This window comes from Oncorhynchus gorbuscha, unplaced genomic scaffold (genome assembly GCF_021184085.1).
Source record: "Oncorhynchus gorbuscha isolate QuinsamMale2020 ecotype Even-year unplaced genomic scaffold, OgorEven_v1.0 Un_scaffold_877, whole genome shotgun sequence".
NCBI classification, from domain to species: domain Eukaryota; kingdom Metazoa; phylum Chordata; class Actinopteri; order Salmoniformes; family Salmonidae; genus Oncorhynchus; species Oncorhynchus gorbuscha.
Window position 1 is genome coordinate 33704 of NW_025745859.1, and position 17090 is coordinate 50793.

The 17090-nt window shown below is 44.0% G+C and overlaps 2 protein-coding genes across 2 annotated transcripts in view; both read right to left on the reverse strand.

Moving 5' to 3' along the window:
- Positions 1-2067: 2067 nt before the first annotated feature.
- On the reverse strand, positions 2068-12239 carry LOC124020692 (octopamine receptor 1-like). The gene is made up of 5 exons (XM_046335941.1): positions 11875-12239; positions 8819-8979; positions 7471-7586; positions 3944-4066; positions 2068-3313 (listed from the first exon to the last, which is right to left on the reverse strand). Exons 1-5 carry the CDS (start codon positions 12044-12046, stop codon positions 2068-2070), a joined length of 1818 nt encoding a protein of 605 aa, XP_046191897.1. The 5' UTR covers positions 12047-12239.
- Positions 12240-12437: 198 nt separating this feature from the next.
- Positions 12438-17090, reverse strand: part of tarbp1 (TAR (HIV-1) RNA binding protein 1) — a 43015-nt gene continuing 38362 nt past the window's right edge. Inside the window, exon 31 of the mRNA XM_046335942.1 lies at positions 12438-13685. Within this exon, the coding sequence (XP_046191898.1) occupies positions 13517-13685 (169 nt within the window). The 3' untranslated portion in view covers positions 12438-13516. The remainder of the gene's footprint in view (positions 13686-17090) is intronic.

The following is a 17090-nucleotide window of genomic DNA, read 5'->3' on the forward strand; positions in this document are numbered from 1 at the left end:
CTAGACAGTATAACAGATTTAATTTACAAAGGAACTAGACAGTATAACAGATTTAATTTACAAAGGAACTAGACAGTATAACAGATTTAATTTACAAAGGAAAAGGAACTAGACAGTATAACAGATTTAATTTATAAAGGAACTAGACAGTATAACAGATTTAATTTACAAAGGAAAAGGAACTAGACAGTATAACAGATTTAATTTACAAAGGAAAAGGAACTAGACAGTATAACAGATTTAATGTACAAAGGAAAAGGAACTAGACAGTATAACAGATTTAATTTACACAGGGGAGCACAGCTGCTTGTCAAGAAGCCACACTCATGTTAGAAGTTCAGCTCCCTGAAACAATTATTTTCAAATAAAAAACTAATTTAACCAAAAGAAGGGGAATTTATATCATCCTAATGAAGGTGTAGATTACATCTCACATTCCAGTGTTTCTAATGAAGGTGTAGATTACATCTCACATTCCAGTGTTTCTAATGAAGGTGTAGATTACATCTCACATTCCAGTGTTTCTAATGGAGGTGTAGATTACATCTCACATTCCAGTGTTTCTAATGGAGGTGTAGATTACATCTCACATTCCAGTGTTTCTAATGGAGGTGTAGATTACATCTCACATTCCAGTGTTTCTAATGGAGGTGTAGATTACATCTCACATTCCAGTGTTTCTAATGGAGGTGTAGATTACATCTCACATTCCAGTGTTTCTAATGGAGGTGTAGATTACATCTCACATTCCAGTGTTCCTAATGAAGGTGTAGATTACATCTCACATTCCAGTGTTTCTAATGGAGGTGTAGATTACATCTCACTTTACAGTGTTTCTAATGAAGGTATAGATTACATCTCTCATTCCAGTGTTTCTAATGGAGGTGTAGATTACATCTCACATTCCAGTGTTCCTAATGGAGGTGTAGATTACATCTCACATTCCAGTGTTTCTAATGGAGGTGTAGATTACATCTCACATTCCAGTGTTTCTAATGGAGGTGTAGATTACATCTCACATTCCAGTGTTTCTAATGGAGGTGTAGATTACATCTCACATTCCAGTGTTTCTAATGGAGGTGTAGATTACATCTCACATTCCAGTGTTTCTAATGGAGGTGTAGATTACATCTCACATTCCAGTGTTTCTAATGGAGGTGTAGATTACATCTCACATTCCAGTGTTTCTAATGGAGGTGTAGATTACATATCACATTCCAGTGTTCCTAATGGAGGTGTAGATTACATCTCACATTCCACTGTTTCTAATGGAGGTGTAGATTACATCTCACATTCCAGTGTTTCTAATGGAGGTGTAGATTACATCTCACATTCCAGTGTTTCTAATGAAGGTGTAGATTACATCTCACATTCCAGTGTTCCTAATGGAGGTATAGATTACATCTCACATTCCAGTGTTTCTAATGGAGGTGTAGATTACATCTCACATTCCAGTGTTTCTAATGGAGGTGTAGATTACATCTCACATTCCAGTGTTTCTAATGGAGGTGTAGATTACATCTCACATTACAGTGTTTCTAATGGAGGTGTAGATTACATCTCACATTCCAGTGTTTCTAATGGAGGTGTAGATTACATCTCACATTCCAGTGTTTCTAATGGAGGTGTAGATTACATCTCACATTCCAGTGTTTCTAATGGAGGTGTAGATTACATCTCACATTCCAGTGTTTCTAATGGAGGTGTAGATTACATCTCACACTCCACTATTCAAACTTGTAAACAAGACTGTATAGGATTTCTGTTAATCAGACTCTGTGCAGCCAATGGCAATGTCTGTTATAGGTATAATGCCGGGAGCCACTTGTGGATTTGACAGCTCTAACGCAGTTCTGCCTCTGACACCATCAAAACAACTGCTATGCTGATGTCGGCTAAAGCGGATCTGATTGGATAGAGCCGTTAGTCTTCTGTTTTACCCCACGTCCTCTGAGGTTGGAGCGCAGGGTAAGTCATAGTACAGCACTCCTGGAGACGTTTCATTCGGGGTTAAGTGCCTTGATCAATGACAGATGGATGGTTCATAAAGATCTTAATCCGCTCCAACTAGCATACATCATGCTCTACCCTCACTGTGATCTGTCCATAGAAGAAGGTTGCCTGTCTGTCTCTGGTGGCTGCAGAGAACGGCAGACTGCTGCCCTCTGCTGTCCTGGTGGGGACCTGCAGGCACTCCAACCTCCTGTTTGAACTCCTCTCCCCACCTCCTCCAACTGAGTCCTGCCACAGGGGGCAGGAGGAGGTGGAGGAAGAGGCGGAGCTACCGGGGCGGAACACACCACACACACGCTCCCTGGAGCTGTCCGAGAAGTTGGAGTCGACTGTGAAGACGGAAGAGCAGTAGGCCCGTCTCAGCCCCTCTCCTACAGGTGGGTTGTGGATGTTAGACCCAGATCCAGAACATACTAGGCCAGGATGGGGGAGGGGCCACTGGGGGCGGGGATGGACGGAAGTCAGAGTACATGGGTCACATGGTTCACTGCTCCTCCCCTCCTCTCCCTCCCCCCTGGTCTCGCCTCCCCCACTCCCCACCACGTTCCCCCCAAGACGCACTCTGATCTTCTGCTTCAGGCACCGCAGAGCCCCCTGGAACCTCTGACTGAGCAGAGCATACAGCACAGGATTGATGTCTGAGTTCAACAGAACCAACCAATAGGAGAAGGTAACCGCTGAGGGCGGGACTAAGGAGGACTTACACGATAGGGCGGTCTCCGTGGCCTGGACTAGCGCAACGCCTATATATGGAGTCCAACACAGGAAGAAGGCGGCGATAACCAGGAAGAGACGTACAACCCCGTGGTGCTGGAGGTGATTGGAGTTGGAGTTCTGGTGGGGCGGATGGGGGTGGCCATGGGGGGCGTGTTGGGCCAGGAAGGAGAACAGTCTCCGGGATGCAGCATTGGAGCTGGAGGTAGAGTCTGGGTGGTTGGAGGTCTGTGGAGCTCCAGCAGTATGATCTGACCCTGAAGGAACCTCGTCCCCAACCTCTCCATGGGTCTCCGATACAAACCGCCCACTCAGATGATACACCAGCCTGGAGGTGGAAGGACCGTGGGCACCTAGACACCTCGGACTAGTCCGCTCAGAAGTACTCTCGGTCGGGAAGGAGGAGCTCGGCATTCCAGTGTTTCTCTGCAGCTGGTCCTCCAGGTTGTGGATCCTCCTGGCGTGGCTCCGGGCTACACGGACGATGATGACGTAACAGAAGAGGATTACTGCAGCAGGCATGAGGAAGGACAGGGCAGCCATGAAGGCTGTGTAGCTGGGACTGCTCTTCCAGTTCACCGCACAGCTGAAATAATAGTACATGGGGATAGTTTACATTAGTGACCTTATTACTGTAACATGTCCTGGAAGTACTGCACAGTGTAACATGTCCTGGAAGTACTGCACAGTGTAACATGTCCTGGAAGTACTGCACAGTGTAACATGTCCTGGAAGTACTGCACAGTGTAACAAGTATTGGAAGTACTGCACAGTGTAACAAGTATTGGAAGTACTGCACAGTGTAACATGTCCTGGAAGTACTGCACAGTGTAACAAGTATTGGAAGTACTGCACAGTGTAACAAGTATTGGAAGTACTGCACAGTGTAACAAGTATTGGAAGTACTGCACAGTGTAACAAGTATTGGAAGTACTGCACAGTGTAACAAGTATTGGAAGTACTGCACAGTGTAACAAGTATTGGAAGTACTGCACAGTGTAACAAGTATTGGAAATGATCACTGTTATGCAACACTGTAAGAATGAGTAATAGCAATTATTGATACATTGTACTCACTGAAAATATTACACATTAATAAGGGCAATGCAGGCTTTTATCTAAAGCAAACATACATTTTAGTGCTGACATTCCATACATTTTGAGATCATACATTGTTAGTATATTTGACCCCAGCGGGAATGGAACCTACACCAACCTGTACATGGGAGCCATGTAGGACACAGTGCTCCAGCCCAGCAGAGGAGGACAGCTGGTGACCAGGGCCTGGAGCCAGATCCACAGCACCACAGCACACTTCCTCCATAGGGTACAGTGGGAACTGGAATAATCATCAAAATAACTAGAAAAGTTCCATTTACTGAAGGAAATGTCTGTGCTTGATTTAACTGTTTCTAATCTAGATCTATAGTCTAATGAGATGTCCTAGGTTTAGATCTGATTGGTCTATAATCTAATGAGATGTCCTAGGTTTAGATCTGATTGGTCTATAGTCTAATGAGATGTCCTAGGTTTAGATCGGATTGGTCTATAGTCTAATGAGATGTCCTAGGTTTAGATCTGATTGGTCTATAGTCTAATGAGATGTCCTAGGTTTAGATCGGATTGGTCTATAATCTAATGAGATATCCTAGGTTTAGATCGGATTGGTATATAGTCTAATGAGATGTCCTGGGTTTAGATCTGATTGGTCTATAGTCTAATGCGATGTCCTAGGTTTAGATCTGATTGGTCTATAGTCTAATCAGATGTCCTAGGTTTAAATCTGATTGGTATAGATCTATAGTCTAATGAGATGTCCTAGGTTAAAAACAGATTGGTCTAGATCACATATGTCAGAGTCAAGGCCCGCGGGCCACATCCGGCCCGCGAGAAGGTTTTTTACGGCCCCTGGGATGATCTTGATTTGTTATTAGAACCGGCCCGCAGACCGCAGCAAGCCGGCAGCCCGCAGATCTTTTACACGCACCAATACTACATTTCCCACAATGCAACGGTGACGCACCGAGCAGTAGGCTGCTTCATTTCAATATTTATTGGCACAGCAGTTGTCAGCATCACAGTAAAATTAACTTTCAGATACCCATCAAAAATGGCAAAACGGAAGGTGGACACTGAGAACCGGGGTTTCAAACAAGGTGGGAGTCGGAGTATTTGTTCACGGAGGTAGCTGGAAAACCTGTGTGTCTTCTGTGTGGAGAAAGTGTGGCGGTACTGAAAGAGTATAATCTGAGACGACATTATGAAACGAAACACGCGGACAAAAACAAGAATATGGACATGGAACAAAGGCTACAAAAGGCAGAGGAATTAAAACGAGGCCTCAAATCTCGACAGGCTCTGTTCAAAAAAGCCAAATCACAAGGCCAGGCTGCTGTCAAGGCCAGTTTTATTTTGGCAGAAGAGATCGCTAAATCAGCCCGGCCATTTACGGAGGGGGATTTCATCAAAAACTGCATGATTAAAGTTTGTGACGAAGTTTGCCCAGAAAAAAGGCAACTCTTTTTAAATGTGAGTCTGAGCAGAAACACCATTGCCGAGAGAGTAGACCAGTTGTCCATCAATCTAAAAGAGCAGCTTGTGAAAAAGGGAAAAGATTTCATTGCATATTCCTTGGCTGTGGATGAGAGCACCGACATTTCTGACATTGCCCAGTTGTCAATTTTCATCCGCGGAGTGGACTCCAGCCTAAGCGTGACAGAGGAGTTTTTGGCTTTACGTCCTATGCATGGCACAACTACGGGGCATGATTTGTATGAAGAGGTGTCAAGATGTGTAAATGAGATGGAGCTGCCTTGGGAAAAACTCGTGGGTTTGACAACCGACGGAGCACCTGCGATGTGTGGACACAGGAGCGGACTGGTGGCAAAGATACGGGAAAAGATGCAAGAGGAAAACGCGACAGGTGAGCTGACAGCTTATCATTGTATCATACACCAGGAAGCGTTGTGCGGTAAAGCCTTGAAAATGGAGCATGTAATGAGCATCATCACGCGCACAGTTAACTTTATCAGAGCCAAAGGTTTGAATCACCGCCAGTTCAAGGCATTTCTGACGGAGTTAGAAACGGAGCATGGTGATTTGCCTTATCACACAGAGGTGCGATGGCTAAGCCAGGGAAAGGTGCTTCAAAGATGTTTCGAGCTTCGTGAGGAGATTTGTCTGTTCTTGGACAGCAAAGGGAAAGACACAACACAACTCCGAGACGAAATGTTTCTGTGTGAAATGGCTTTTCTGTGTGACATTACGAGTCATCTGAATGCAATGAACTTGCAGCTGCAGGGTCGGGATCGTGTCATCTCTGATATGTACAGTACAGTGAAGGCATTTAAAACCAAACTGACTCTGTGGGAGACGCAGATGCGGAAAGAAAATTTGAGCCACTTTCCCAGCTGCCAGACCATGAAAGAGAAGCTCTCTACCAGTGCGTTCCCGAGCGCACAGTTGGCTGATAAAATAGGTATGCTTGCCGCTGACTTTCGACGCCGATTTGCTGACTTTGAAGCACAAAAAAGCAGGTTGGAACTGCTCGGTAACCCATTTGCTGTTGACGTGGAAAGCTCACCACCAAACCTCCAAATGGAGTTGATTGACCTCCAATGCAATGATGCACTGAGGGCAAAATATGCGGCAGTGGGTGCTGCGGAGTTCGCCCGTTTCCTCCCGACACAATGCCCCAGCTGCGCATCCAGGCTGCTCAAACGTTGTCTATGTTTGGCAGCACATACCTGTGTGAACAACTGTTTTCTTTGATGAACTTGAACAAAACATCACACAGAAGTCGACTTACTGCTGAACACCTCCACTCAATTCTGAGGATTTCCTCAGCTCAGAGCCTTACCCCGAACATTGATGAACTTGTGGAAAAGATGGGACACCACCAAGTATCACCCTCAACCTCAAACAAGTGAACATTACTGTGCAATCACATATTTAGAGTTTTTACTCAGTTCAAGTTTAAAAGTTAAAGTTTAATATTTGTTTTCACTGCATGTTACTTCTCCTTAAACAAAGTGTTGTTTTTGATTAATAGATTTTTGCACTTTATTTTATTGTATTTCAATCCAATTATATTTAAAAAATATTTCAGTTGAGTGGATGATAGAAAATTGCTATTATTGTTTTTTTCTTTGAAGTAAATTTAGCCCACTTTTGCTAAAATAGAAAATATAGGCTACTGATGGTGCCTTGAATACCGGTTTCTTTCATTTAATGTTCATGTTATGGGGATTTTTATATAAAGGAAATTTGTCTTTTGTGTCTGTTGAAAATTAAAGATTACTGACAGAGCCATAAGAAAATATTGCTTTATTTATCTGATCATATTGGAATATATTTGTTAGGTTTTCAGTAGGTTCAATTAGGTTCACTAGACTATATGCGTCATTTAAAAAAATTTCAATGAACATTCGAACAGTCCGGCCCTCGGCTTGTAGCTAAATTTTTTATTTGGCCCTCCGTCCATTTGACTTTGACACCCCTGGTCTAGATCTATAGTCTAATGAGATGTCCTAGGTTAAAAACAGATTGGTCTAGATTTATAGTCTAATGAGATGTCCTAGGTTTAGATCTGATTGGTCTAGATCTTCAGTTAGTAGTACAGTGCCTTCAGAAAGTATTCACACCCCCTGGGAATACTTTCTGAAGGCATTGTATCATTTGTCTAGATATATTTTAGTTGGTTCAAATGTATAGTCTTGTAGTTAGTCAGGCTCATTGAGTTACCTGTAGCGCAGACAGTCCATGATAGAGTGGTAGCGGTCCAGGGCGATGGCTGCCAGGGTCAGGACGGAGGCTGTACAGTAGACTGAGGAGGTGTACCCCACATACAGACACAGGTCCTAGCAGACAGAAGGTAGGGAGAATCAGATGAACCAGTCCAGTCACTGTTATGGGGCACATTTCTCACACACAGACGATCAAATAAACTTTTGAAAAACTCACTAGTGTTATGGAAGGGGCAGCCACTGACAACCCTGTTCCAGGAGAGTTACCCGCCTGACAACCCTGTTCCAGGAGAGTTACCTGCCTGACAACTCTGCTCCAGGAGAGTTACCTGCCTGACAACTCTGCTCCAGGAGAGTTACCCGCCTGACAACCCTGCTCCAGGAGAGTTACCCGCCTGACAACCCTGCTCCAGGAGAGCGACCCACCTGACAACCCTGCTCCAGGAGAGTTACCCACCTGACAACCCTGCTCCAGGTGAGTTACCTGCCTGACAACCCTGCTCCAGGAGAGTTACCCGCCTGACAACCCTGCTCCAGGAGAGTTACCCGCCTGACAACCCTGCTCCAGGAGAGTTACCCACCTGACAACCCTGCCCCAGGAGAGTTACCCGCCTGACAACCCTGCTCCAGGAGAGTTACCCGCCTGACAACCCTGCTCCAGGAGAGCGACCCACCTGACAACCCTGCTCCAGGAGAGTTACCTGCCTGACAACCCTGCTCCAGGAGAGTTACCCGCCTGACAACCCTGCTCCAGGAGAGCGACCCACCTGACAACCCTGCTCCAGGAGAGTTACCCGCCTGACAACCCTGCTCCAGGAGAGTTACACATCTGATAACCCAGTAGCTCTCCATTAGGAGGGTTGGTCTCCCCTGGGTTATGGTACAGCCCTGGGTTATGGTCCACCCCTGGGTTATGGTCCACCCCTGGGTTATGGTCCACACCTGGGCTATGGTACACCCCTGGGTTATGGTCCACACCTGGGTTATGGTCCACACCTGGGTTATGGTCCACCCCTGGGTTATGGTCCACCCCTGGGTTATGGTCCACCCCTGGGTTATGGTCCACCCCTGGGTTATGGTCCACACCTGGGTTATGGTACACCCCTGGGTTATGGTACACCCCTGGGTTATGGTACAACCCTGGGTTATGGTACACTCCTGGGTTATGGTACACCCCTGGGTTATGGTACACCCCTGGGTTATGGTACACCCCTGGGTTATGGTACACCCCTGGGTTATGGTACCTACAGATTAACTATATGACTGCTTAGAGGCACTATAACATCAATGACACTCACACACACTCTCACACACACAGATGAATAGAAGCTCCAGATCAGCCTTACAGTACAGTCGACCCATCCGTTGTTCATGATGGAGAGAGCTATGAAGGGCATGACTCCAACCCCGACCAACAGGTCACTGATGGCCAGGTTCATAATGAGCACTGATGTCACGCAGTGGAAGGTCTTGGTGGCCGCCACTATCACAATCACCAGGATGTTACCTACAGACACACACACATAATATGACAGCATTAGAGTCACATGGATCTTCACCTTCCATTAAAGGGGCCTATCTGCAGTTGCTATAGTCATTTTTGGATGATGCTATGTTGATATTATCTATATACAGCTCAGAAATATGTTACAGAGGATCTTTGCCAGAACAACAGGCTACCAAGCAATTTCATTCGAACATTTTCATATTTCAGTGAGGCCTAGTTTGGGTGAGTTAATTAGGCTATATATACAGTACCTCAGTTCTACGTATTGGCTATAATGTCATAAGATAGCTGTAACATCACACTGCCTTCAATACATATGGGATGAAGATGTTTGTGAGGAAGAGAAAGGCTACAGACAGACCCTGCTTTCCGACCTCCACTACCTATAGCGAATGCTGAACCTCCGCTGCATACAGTAGAGTAGCTTCCAGCCTTGTAACGCTTAGAACACACCAACAGACAGATTGTATTTTGGAACACCAGAATTATATCAATTTCCAATGAAACGCTGCGTTTGCTTTGCAGCATTGCGTTGCAGATGTAGTTGCAGTGTGTTCGGTGTAGTGCATAAGTTGGATTTTTCGAACATATGTGTCAAAATGTATGTGTTAATTGCTTGACAGAAATGGTAGCAGAAGGTGAATGTTGAACTGCTGTTGCCTTACATATCCAGATGAGGCCTCGTGCCATTTTGCGCCAAAACACCGTCGGTGTGTTCGAAGCGTTATGATGCTGCTTGCTCTGGACTCTAGAGAAGTGACACGATATCCCTAATTGATATTGACATGAATGACTTTCAGTTCAAAATGCAGGTGGAAAACGCAATTTATTTCTGTATCTTGTGTTTTGTAAATACATAACCGTTTATGGCTGTATGAATTCTTATTTCTATGGCAATGACAGGCTACATCTGCTCAGATTGTGTCCGCATGTGCATATGTGCGTACGCGGGAATTCGCGAGCGTTGAACACTCCGGTCAAAACGTTTAGGAAACAATGATCTAGCGAACAGATTGTTGATTTGCTGTACAACTATAGGATCGGGTGCCGGCAAACGTCTAATTGTAGAGCGAGAGGTTTAACATAAAATACATATTTACAGCTCCAAAATAATATTAACTGTTTACTTTACAAGCTCACCAGCAATGGGCATTAAGCAACACAATCACTAGCATAGATAGGCCTGCTGGTCTTTTGCTATGTCGAAATGGATTCAAAAGGATCATTTACTTATGAAGCTTGCATTTAGAATATGTTGTTCAAATTCATTATTACATCATCAAAAATGTGTTGTAGACAAAATAATGAAAAGAGCTGTCATGTAGCCTCAATCAATAGACACATATTTGTAGTTGAAGTCATTGTATCGATGTTTTATTTTACTTGACTTGAGACTTGACTTGCTCTTACAATGCACGACTTGGACTTGACTCCAGACTCGACCAGTTCTATTTGTGACTGGACTTGAGACATGGACCTCATGACTTGAGACTTGCTTGTGACTCAAATAATAGTGATTCAGTCCCACCTCTGTAAATAAAAGATACCGGTAACTGCCCAAATAAAGGAAAGCAACATAAAGCATCTTCATAGGGCGCTGGGCCACCACGCGCCGTCAGAACAGCTCGACATACATTCTACAATTGTTTGGAACTTTATTGGAGGGTTGAAACACCACTCTTCCACGAGAAATGCCATAATGTGGTGTGTTGTTGTTGATGATGGTGGAAAACTGCAGAATCTCACATAAGTGTTCAGTTGGGTTGGGATCTGGTGACTGACTGGCTGACTGACACACCCACAACTGAGATCTCTTCTAGCCATGGTAGCCAAAATAATGGGCAACTGGGCATTTTATATACATGACCCTAAGCATGATGGGATGATAATTGCTTAATGAACTCAGGAACCACTCCTGGGTTGAAGCACCTGCTTTCAATATACACTTTGTATCCCCTCATTTACTCAAGTGTTTCCTTTATTTTGGCAGTTATCTGTATGCATCCATTGATTCTTCAAGAATATAACTTATGCCTCGTGAGCTTAGTTCAACTGTCGTACCTCATCAGAACCCAAAATATAAACTTGTTTTACACCAATGTTTGTAAACAAAGTAAATGTAAAGACACTATATAGCCTCAACATGGTTAAAACTATATTTTTGTTCTCCTAGATGGTCAGTCCTTGCATCCACATCTACTTCTATGAATTTTAGAGTGGTTATATTTCTTCAGCCCCAACTGTCAGCTTTGTAGAGGAACGGGGGAAGGGAAAACGCTTGGTTGTTGTTTCAACTGCTGATTGCCGCTTTAATTTATACAGCACGTTTCAGAGTAGGCCTCCTGTAGAGGTCTCAAAGCATTCTTCTAAGAAAAGCCACTGCTACAAATTCCATTGAAAGAATAAGGCAACATCAAAAACAACATTTCGATGCTTGTGGTGCTTTAATCACAAACATGGCCAGTGTCTTTCTAAAAGAAAGCACATCACACAGAGAGACATCTGGCACCAATGTATAGCAGCACCCAGCGGGGATTGGTACAGCATTCATCACGCCAGCGTTTCCCCTTGATTATTTTACACAGGCATAAAAGGCTCTCCAAATCAGTGTTCAGAGCATCTTTAATCAGTGTTCAGGGTATTTTTAATCAGGGTTTAGGACCTCTTAAACCCCACATTTTTTATTAAAACCATTATAGGAGCCCAATGTATTGAAGGAAGAGGGGAACATAGTGGGCGTCTAATGCTACAATGAAGAAAACGCATATCAACTGGAAGTCAGTGAAAACTGAAAAGTGATTCACTTTTTCGAAATGATTAAGTATATTTTCATGAGCTTTATGAACATAAAAGGTTTTCCTTGTAGTTGCGCATCTGCGTTATGATGACACACACCTGTGACTGCGCCGAGACACATCAACACCATCAGGACCTCCAGAATCAGTTTAGTTCGGGGGGACAAGTTGAGCCGAGCCTCCGCCATCGATGTCGCATTCCGGACTGAAATCCGCATCTCATCCGGGAAAGGGGCACTTGTATCCAGCCAAGCGCCACCTAGCTGCTCCATAGCCTACTCTCCTTTTTTGATGCTATTTAGCCTAGTTTAAACTTTTTGTTGATACTGGTTGGAAATAGTTTTGGCCGCCAAATATCAATAGGCTATTAATTCTACACAGGGTAAACGACATACATTTTAGTCATCTTGTAAATACGTTTCCTTCTCATCATCCATTGTTGCTATCCTCTACCAGTCTAATGTCTCCGCCGCACCGCTCAGTGGTTCGTTCACCTGCGCAACGTTATTCTTGGTCAAAGTTGGGCGTGGCGCACGGCACCTTTCGATAAACTACTGTGAGTGCATGTTCTTTCTGAGCTATGAACGGCTCCGTGAGAAATAACATGGTTTGCAAAGAAACACATAAATCAACCAAATGTGTGTGATAAGAAAAACAGAGTTCTTACGAAATAATTGTTTTATTTGTTTAAAAAGATGCATTTACTTTCCAACAATTTCTCCACTCCAAAAAAAGCATGGTTCAATATTTAATAGCACACAAAAAAAAAATCAGAGACTCGGGGAAAATCAAGTGTCTGCTGCTTTACTGGGAAAGCACTTGGAAACATGACCCTGTCCAAACGACAAACGCATTGGAATATTCTAATGTAATATCTAGCCACGGCTAAAGCGGATACCCTCCAATGGATCTGAGATGGGTTCTAGGTCTAATAACAAGTCACTACTTGTAAGACTAACATCAATTCTCTAGATCTATGGCCCATTGGAGGGTTAAGGCTGCATTTTAAAATGGGTTAAAAAAAATGATCAAATTAATTTTAAAAATATGGAAGAGGTAAGTAATGGTTTCTCCTTTGATGACTGACACCTGCCTGAGGTGGGACTTTGACAATAACAAGAAACTCTCTGGTTTGAACAGCATATCAATAGTATTGAGGTTGATTCCTCTCCTAGTCTCACTGTCTCCTGTCTCCTTTCCTTCATGACCAGATCCCAGAGGGCTGAAGTAGGGTGAGGTTGACACTGGGTTTCTGTTGGGTCAGTGGCAAGTTTTCCCCTCCAATGGTTAAGGTTAGGACTTGGGGAGGGCATTCAAGCTGATCTTTGATCTGTGCCTAGGGGCAACTTCACACCACAGTTATCACAAAGAGGCTCCAGGTTCAGAGGTCACCCCAGCAGCAGGGCCAGTAGGGGGAGGGGGGGGGGGGGTAATGGTGTGGTGAGTGTGGTGCTTGCAACACCAGAGTTGTGGGTTTGATTCCCACGGGGGACCAGTATGAACATGCATGTACTCACTACTGTAAGTTTCTCTGATTAAGAGCATCTGCTTAATGACTACAATGTAAAGGGGCAACTTAACCCTACTCTGCAGCAGGGGCAGTAGGGGGTAGGTACTGGTGGGTTTACCCCCACACTAGGGCCATGTTCATTAGTGCACACAATGGAAAACATAAACAAAAAAACGTTTTACAACAGAGTGAAAATGTTTGTTTCTTATCATCCAGGTCATCTCTCCCTTTTTCAGTCTGACTTCACTCCAGTAGAGGGCAGGTACTGGCGGGTGTACTCCCACACCAGCAGGGCGGCGCTCACGTGTACGTTGAGGGAACGGATGACACCTTGCTGAGGGATCTCCACACACACATCCAGCAGCTGGAGCAGGTTAGCTGGGATACCCTCACGCTCATTACTAAAGTAGGGTGGGGGAGGATGGAGGGGAGGGGGGAAGCGATAGAGAAAGTATGAATAAAAAGGAGAATAACTAGACAGGTGAAATATGGAACACAGTGCCAGGAGACGAGATATAGGATGTTGGTCCATAGACATTTAAAGGACTGGAACACTGGACATTCCCATTCAAGTCAATGTCATTCTATTTCTATAGCGTAAGGTCAAAGTTCATTTAGATCCGTGTTAGATCCAGATATATATAGATCCACGCGACAGAAATTTAAAGGTCATTTCCAATTGAGCTGAGAATGTGGTCTCCGCAAATGCGGGAGCAATGCCTTTAATAGGTGCATAGCCGAAAAGGGGCGATGGGGTTGAATCCCGGCCTTAGTCACTGATCTACAGAACATTCACCCTGGCCTGCTGTGAACAATATGACAGAGACAGGTACAGATATGGTTGTAATGGGTTACATTAGACAAACACCATGCTTGCTGGAACAGAGCAGACCACAGGTGGAGTGTTCCCTGACTAATGTCTGTCTGTGTGTGTGTGTGTGTGTGTGTGTGTGTGTGTGTGTGTGTGTGTGTGTGTGTGTGTGTGTGTGTGTGTGTGTGTGTGTGTGTGTGTGTGTGTGTGTGTGTGTGTGTGTGTGTGTGTGTGACAGAGTGCGAGATACACTTTGCCTGGTTGTGTTCATTACAAATTGTAGCTCTCCTCGGCCCTCTCAGCTTAAACAAACCTTGTATGTTTGACTGAGCTCAACCATCCCACCCAGGAATGATCAACCTCAACTAACCAATAACAGACGCCGTTTGGAGACGGTACACACAGTAGAGAAAAAACGTGTATTACTGACCGATGTGTGTCTATTGATCAAACATCATTCTGTAGCTTGTGTGCGTGATATATATACAGTGCCTTGAGAAAGTATTCGGCCCCCTTGAACTTTGCGACCTTTTGCCACATTTCAGGCTTCAAACATAAAGATATAAAACTGTATTTTTTTGTGAAGAATCAACAAGTGGGACACAATCATGAAGTGGAACATCATTTATTGGATGTGTGTGAAAACCTTGTGAAGACTTACAGAAAATGTTTGACCTCTGTCATTGCCAACAAAGGGTATATATCAAAGTATTGAGATAAACTTTTGTTATTGACCAAATACTTATTTTCCACCATAATTTGCAAATAAATTCATAAAAAAATCCTACAATGTGATTTTCTGGATTTTCTTCTAATTTTGTCTGTCATAGTTGAAGTGTACCTATGATGAAAATTACAGGCCTCTCTCATCTTTTTAAGTGGAAGAACTTGCACAATTGGTGGCTGACTAAATACTTTTTTGCCCCACTGTATGTATGTATGTATATATATATATATACAGACGGGAGAACAAGTATTTGATACACTGCCGATTTTGCAGGTTTTCCTACTTACAAAGCATGTAGAGGTCTGTAATTTTTATCATAGGTACACTTCAACTGTGAGAGAATCTAAAACAAAAATCCAGAAAATCACATTGTATGATTTTTAAGTCATTCATTTGCATTTTACTGCATGACATAAGTATTTGATACATCAGAAAAGCAGAACTTAATATTTGGTACAGAAACCTTTGTTTGCAATAACAGAGATCATACGTTTCCTGAAGTTCTTGACCAGGTTTGCACACACTGCAGAGGGGATTTTGGCCCACTCCTCCATACAGACCTTCTCCAGATCCTTCAGGTTTCGGGGCTGTCGCTGGGCAATACGGACTCCCTCCAAAGATTTTCTATTGCGTTCAGGTCTGGGGACTGGCTAGGCCACTCCAGGACCTTGAGATGTTTGTTACGGAGCCACTCCTTAGTTGCCCTGGCTGTGTGTTTCGGGTCGTTGTCATGCTGGAAGACCCAGCCACGACCCATCTTCAATGCTCTTACTGAGGGAAGGAGGTTGTTGGCCAAGATCTCAAGATACATGGCCCCTTCCATCCTCCCCCCAATACTGTCCCCTTTTCAGAAAAGCATCCCCAAAGAATGATGATTCCACCTCCATGCTTCACGGTTGGGATGGTGTTCTTGGAGTTGTACTCATTCTTCTTCCTCCAAACACGGCGAGTGGAGTTTAGACCAAAAAGCTCTATTTTTGTCTCATCAGACCACATGACCTTCCCCCATTCCTCCTATGGATCATCCAGATGGTCATTCGCAAACTTCAGACGGGCCTAGACATGCGCTGGCTTGAGCAGGGGGACCTTGAGTGCGCTGCAGGATTGTAATCCATGACGGCGTAGTGTGTTACTAATGGTTTTCTTTGAGACTGTGGTCCCAGCTCTCTTCAGGTCATTGACCAGGTCCTGCTGTGTAGTTCTGGGCTGATCCCTCACCTTCCTCATGATCATTGATGCCCCACGAGGTGAGATCTTGCATGGAGCCCCAGATGATTGACCGTCATCTTGAACTTCTTCCATTTTCTAATAATTGCGCCAACAGTTGCTGCCTTCTCACCAAGTTGCTTGTCTATTGTCCTGTAGCCCATCCCTGCCTTGTTTTGGTCTACACTTTTATCCCTGATGTCCTTACACCCTCTCTGGTATTGGCCATTGTGGAGAGGTTGGAGTCTGTTTGATTGAGTGTGTGGACAGGTGTCTTTTATGCAGGTAACGAGTTCAAACAGGTGCAGTTAATACAGGTAATGAGTGGAGAACTGGAGGGCTTCTTAAAGAAAAACTAACAGGTCTGTGAGAGTCGGAATTCTTACTGGTTGGTAGGTGATCAAATACTTATGTCATGCAATAAAATGCTAATTAATTACTTAAAAATCATACAATGTGATTTTCTGGATTTTTGTTTTAAAATTGGTCTCTCACAGTTGAAGTGTACCTATGATAAATATTACAGACCTCTACATGTTTTGTAAGTAGGAAAACCTGCAAAATTGTCAGTATCAAATACTTGTTCTCCCCACTGTATATACATACATACATACATACATACATACATACATACATACATACATACATACATACATACATACATACATACATACATACATACATACATACATACATACATACATTTGTGCATGTGATGCATGGCTGGAGCGTGTGTTCCCTGTTCTTCCCTCCACAGAGCACCCATTAGAGACCAGCATGCCTGGGCACGTCTCCTCACTGCAGCAGGAAGCAGATCTGTGTGTCTGCCTGATCGGGGCCCAGGGGAACACTCACTCCATTACTGAGATTCCATTAAAGAGCTTTGTCAGCTTCCTCCCTGACCCGTGAGACAGTCCCAGCCATGGCTGTGTATGTACATGTGTGTTTATACAGTCAAGTCAATGAATTGATGTGCAATAATTATGTCATGCATTGATTGTTCATTTGTGTGGTTTGTCTGTTAGTGAATAATTGCATTTCATGTCATGGCTTTTGTTGAAG

Excerpts from the sequence above, each read along its gene's own strand:
- LOC124020692 (XM_046335941.1), bottom strand. The coding sequence starts at position 12,046 with ATGGAGCAGCTAGGTGGCGCTTGGCTGGATACAAGTGCCCCTTTCCCG. Across the intron at positions 4,067-7,470 it reads ATGGACTGTCTGCGCTACAG|TTCCCACTGTACCCTATGGA; the intron begins GTAACTCAATGA and ends TGATTATTCCAG. Across the intron at positions 3,314-3,943 it reads TACATGGCTCCCATGTACAG|CTGTGCGGTGAACTGGAAGA; the intron begins GTTGGTGTAGGT and ends CTATTATTTCAG.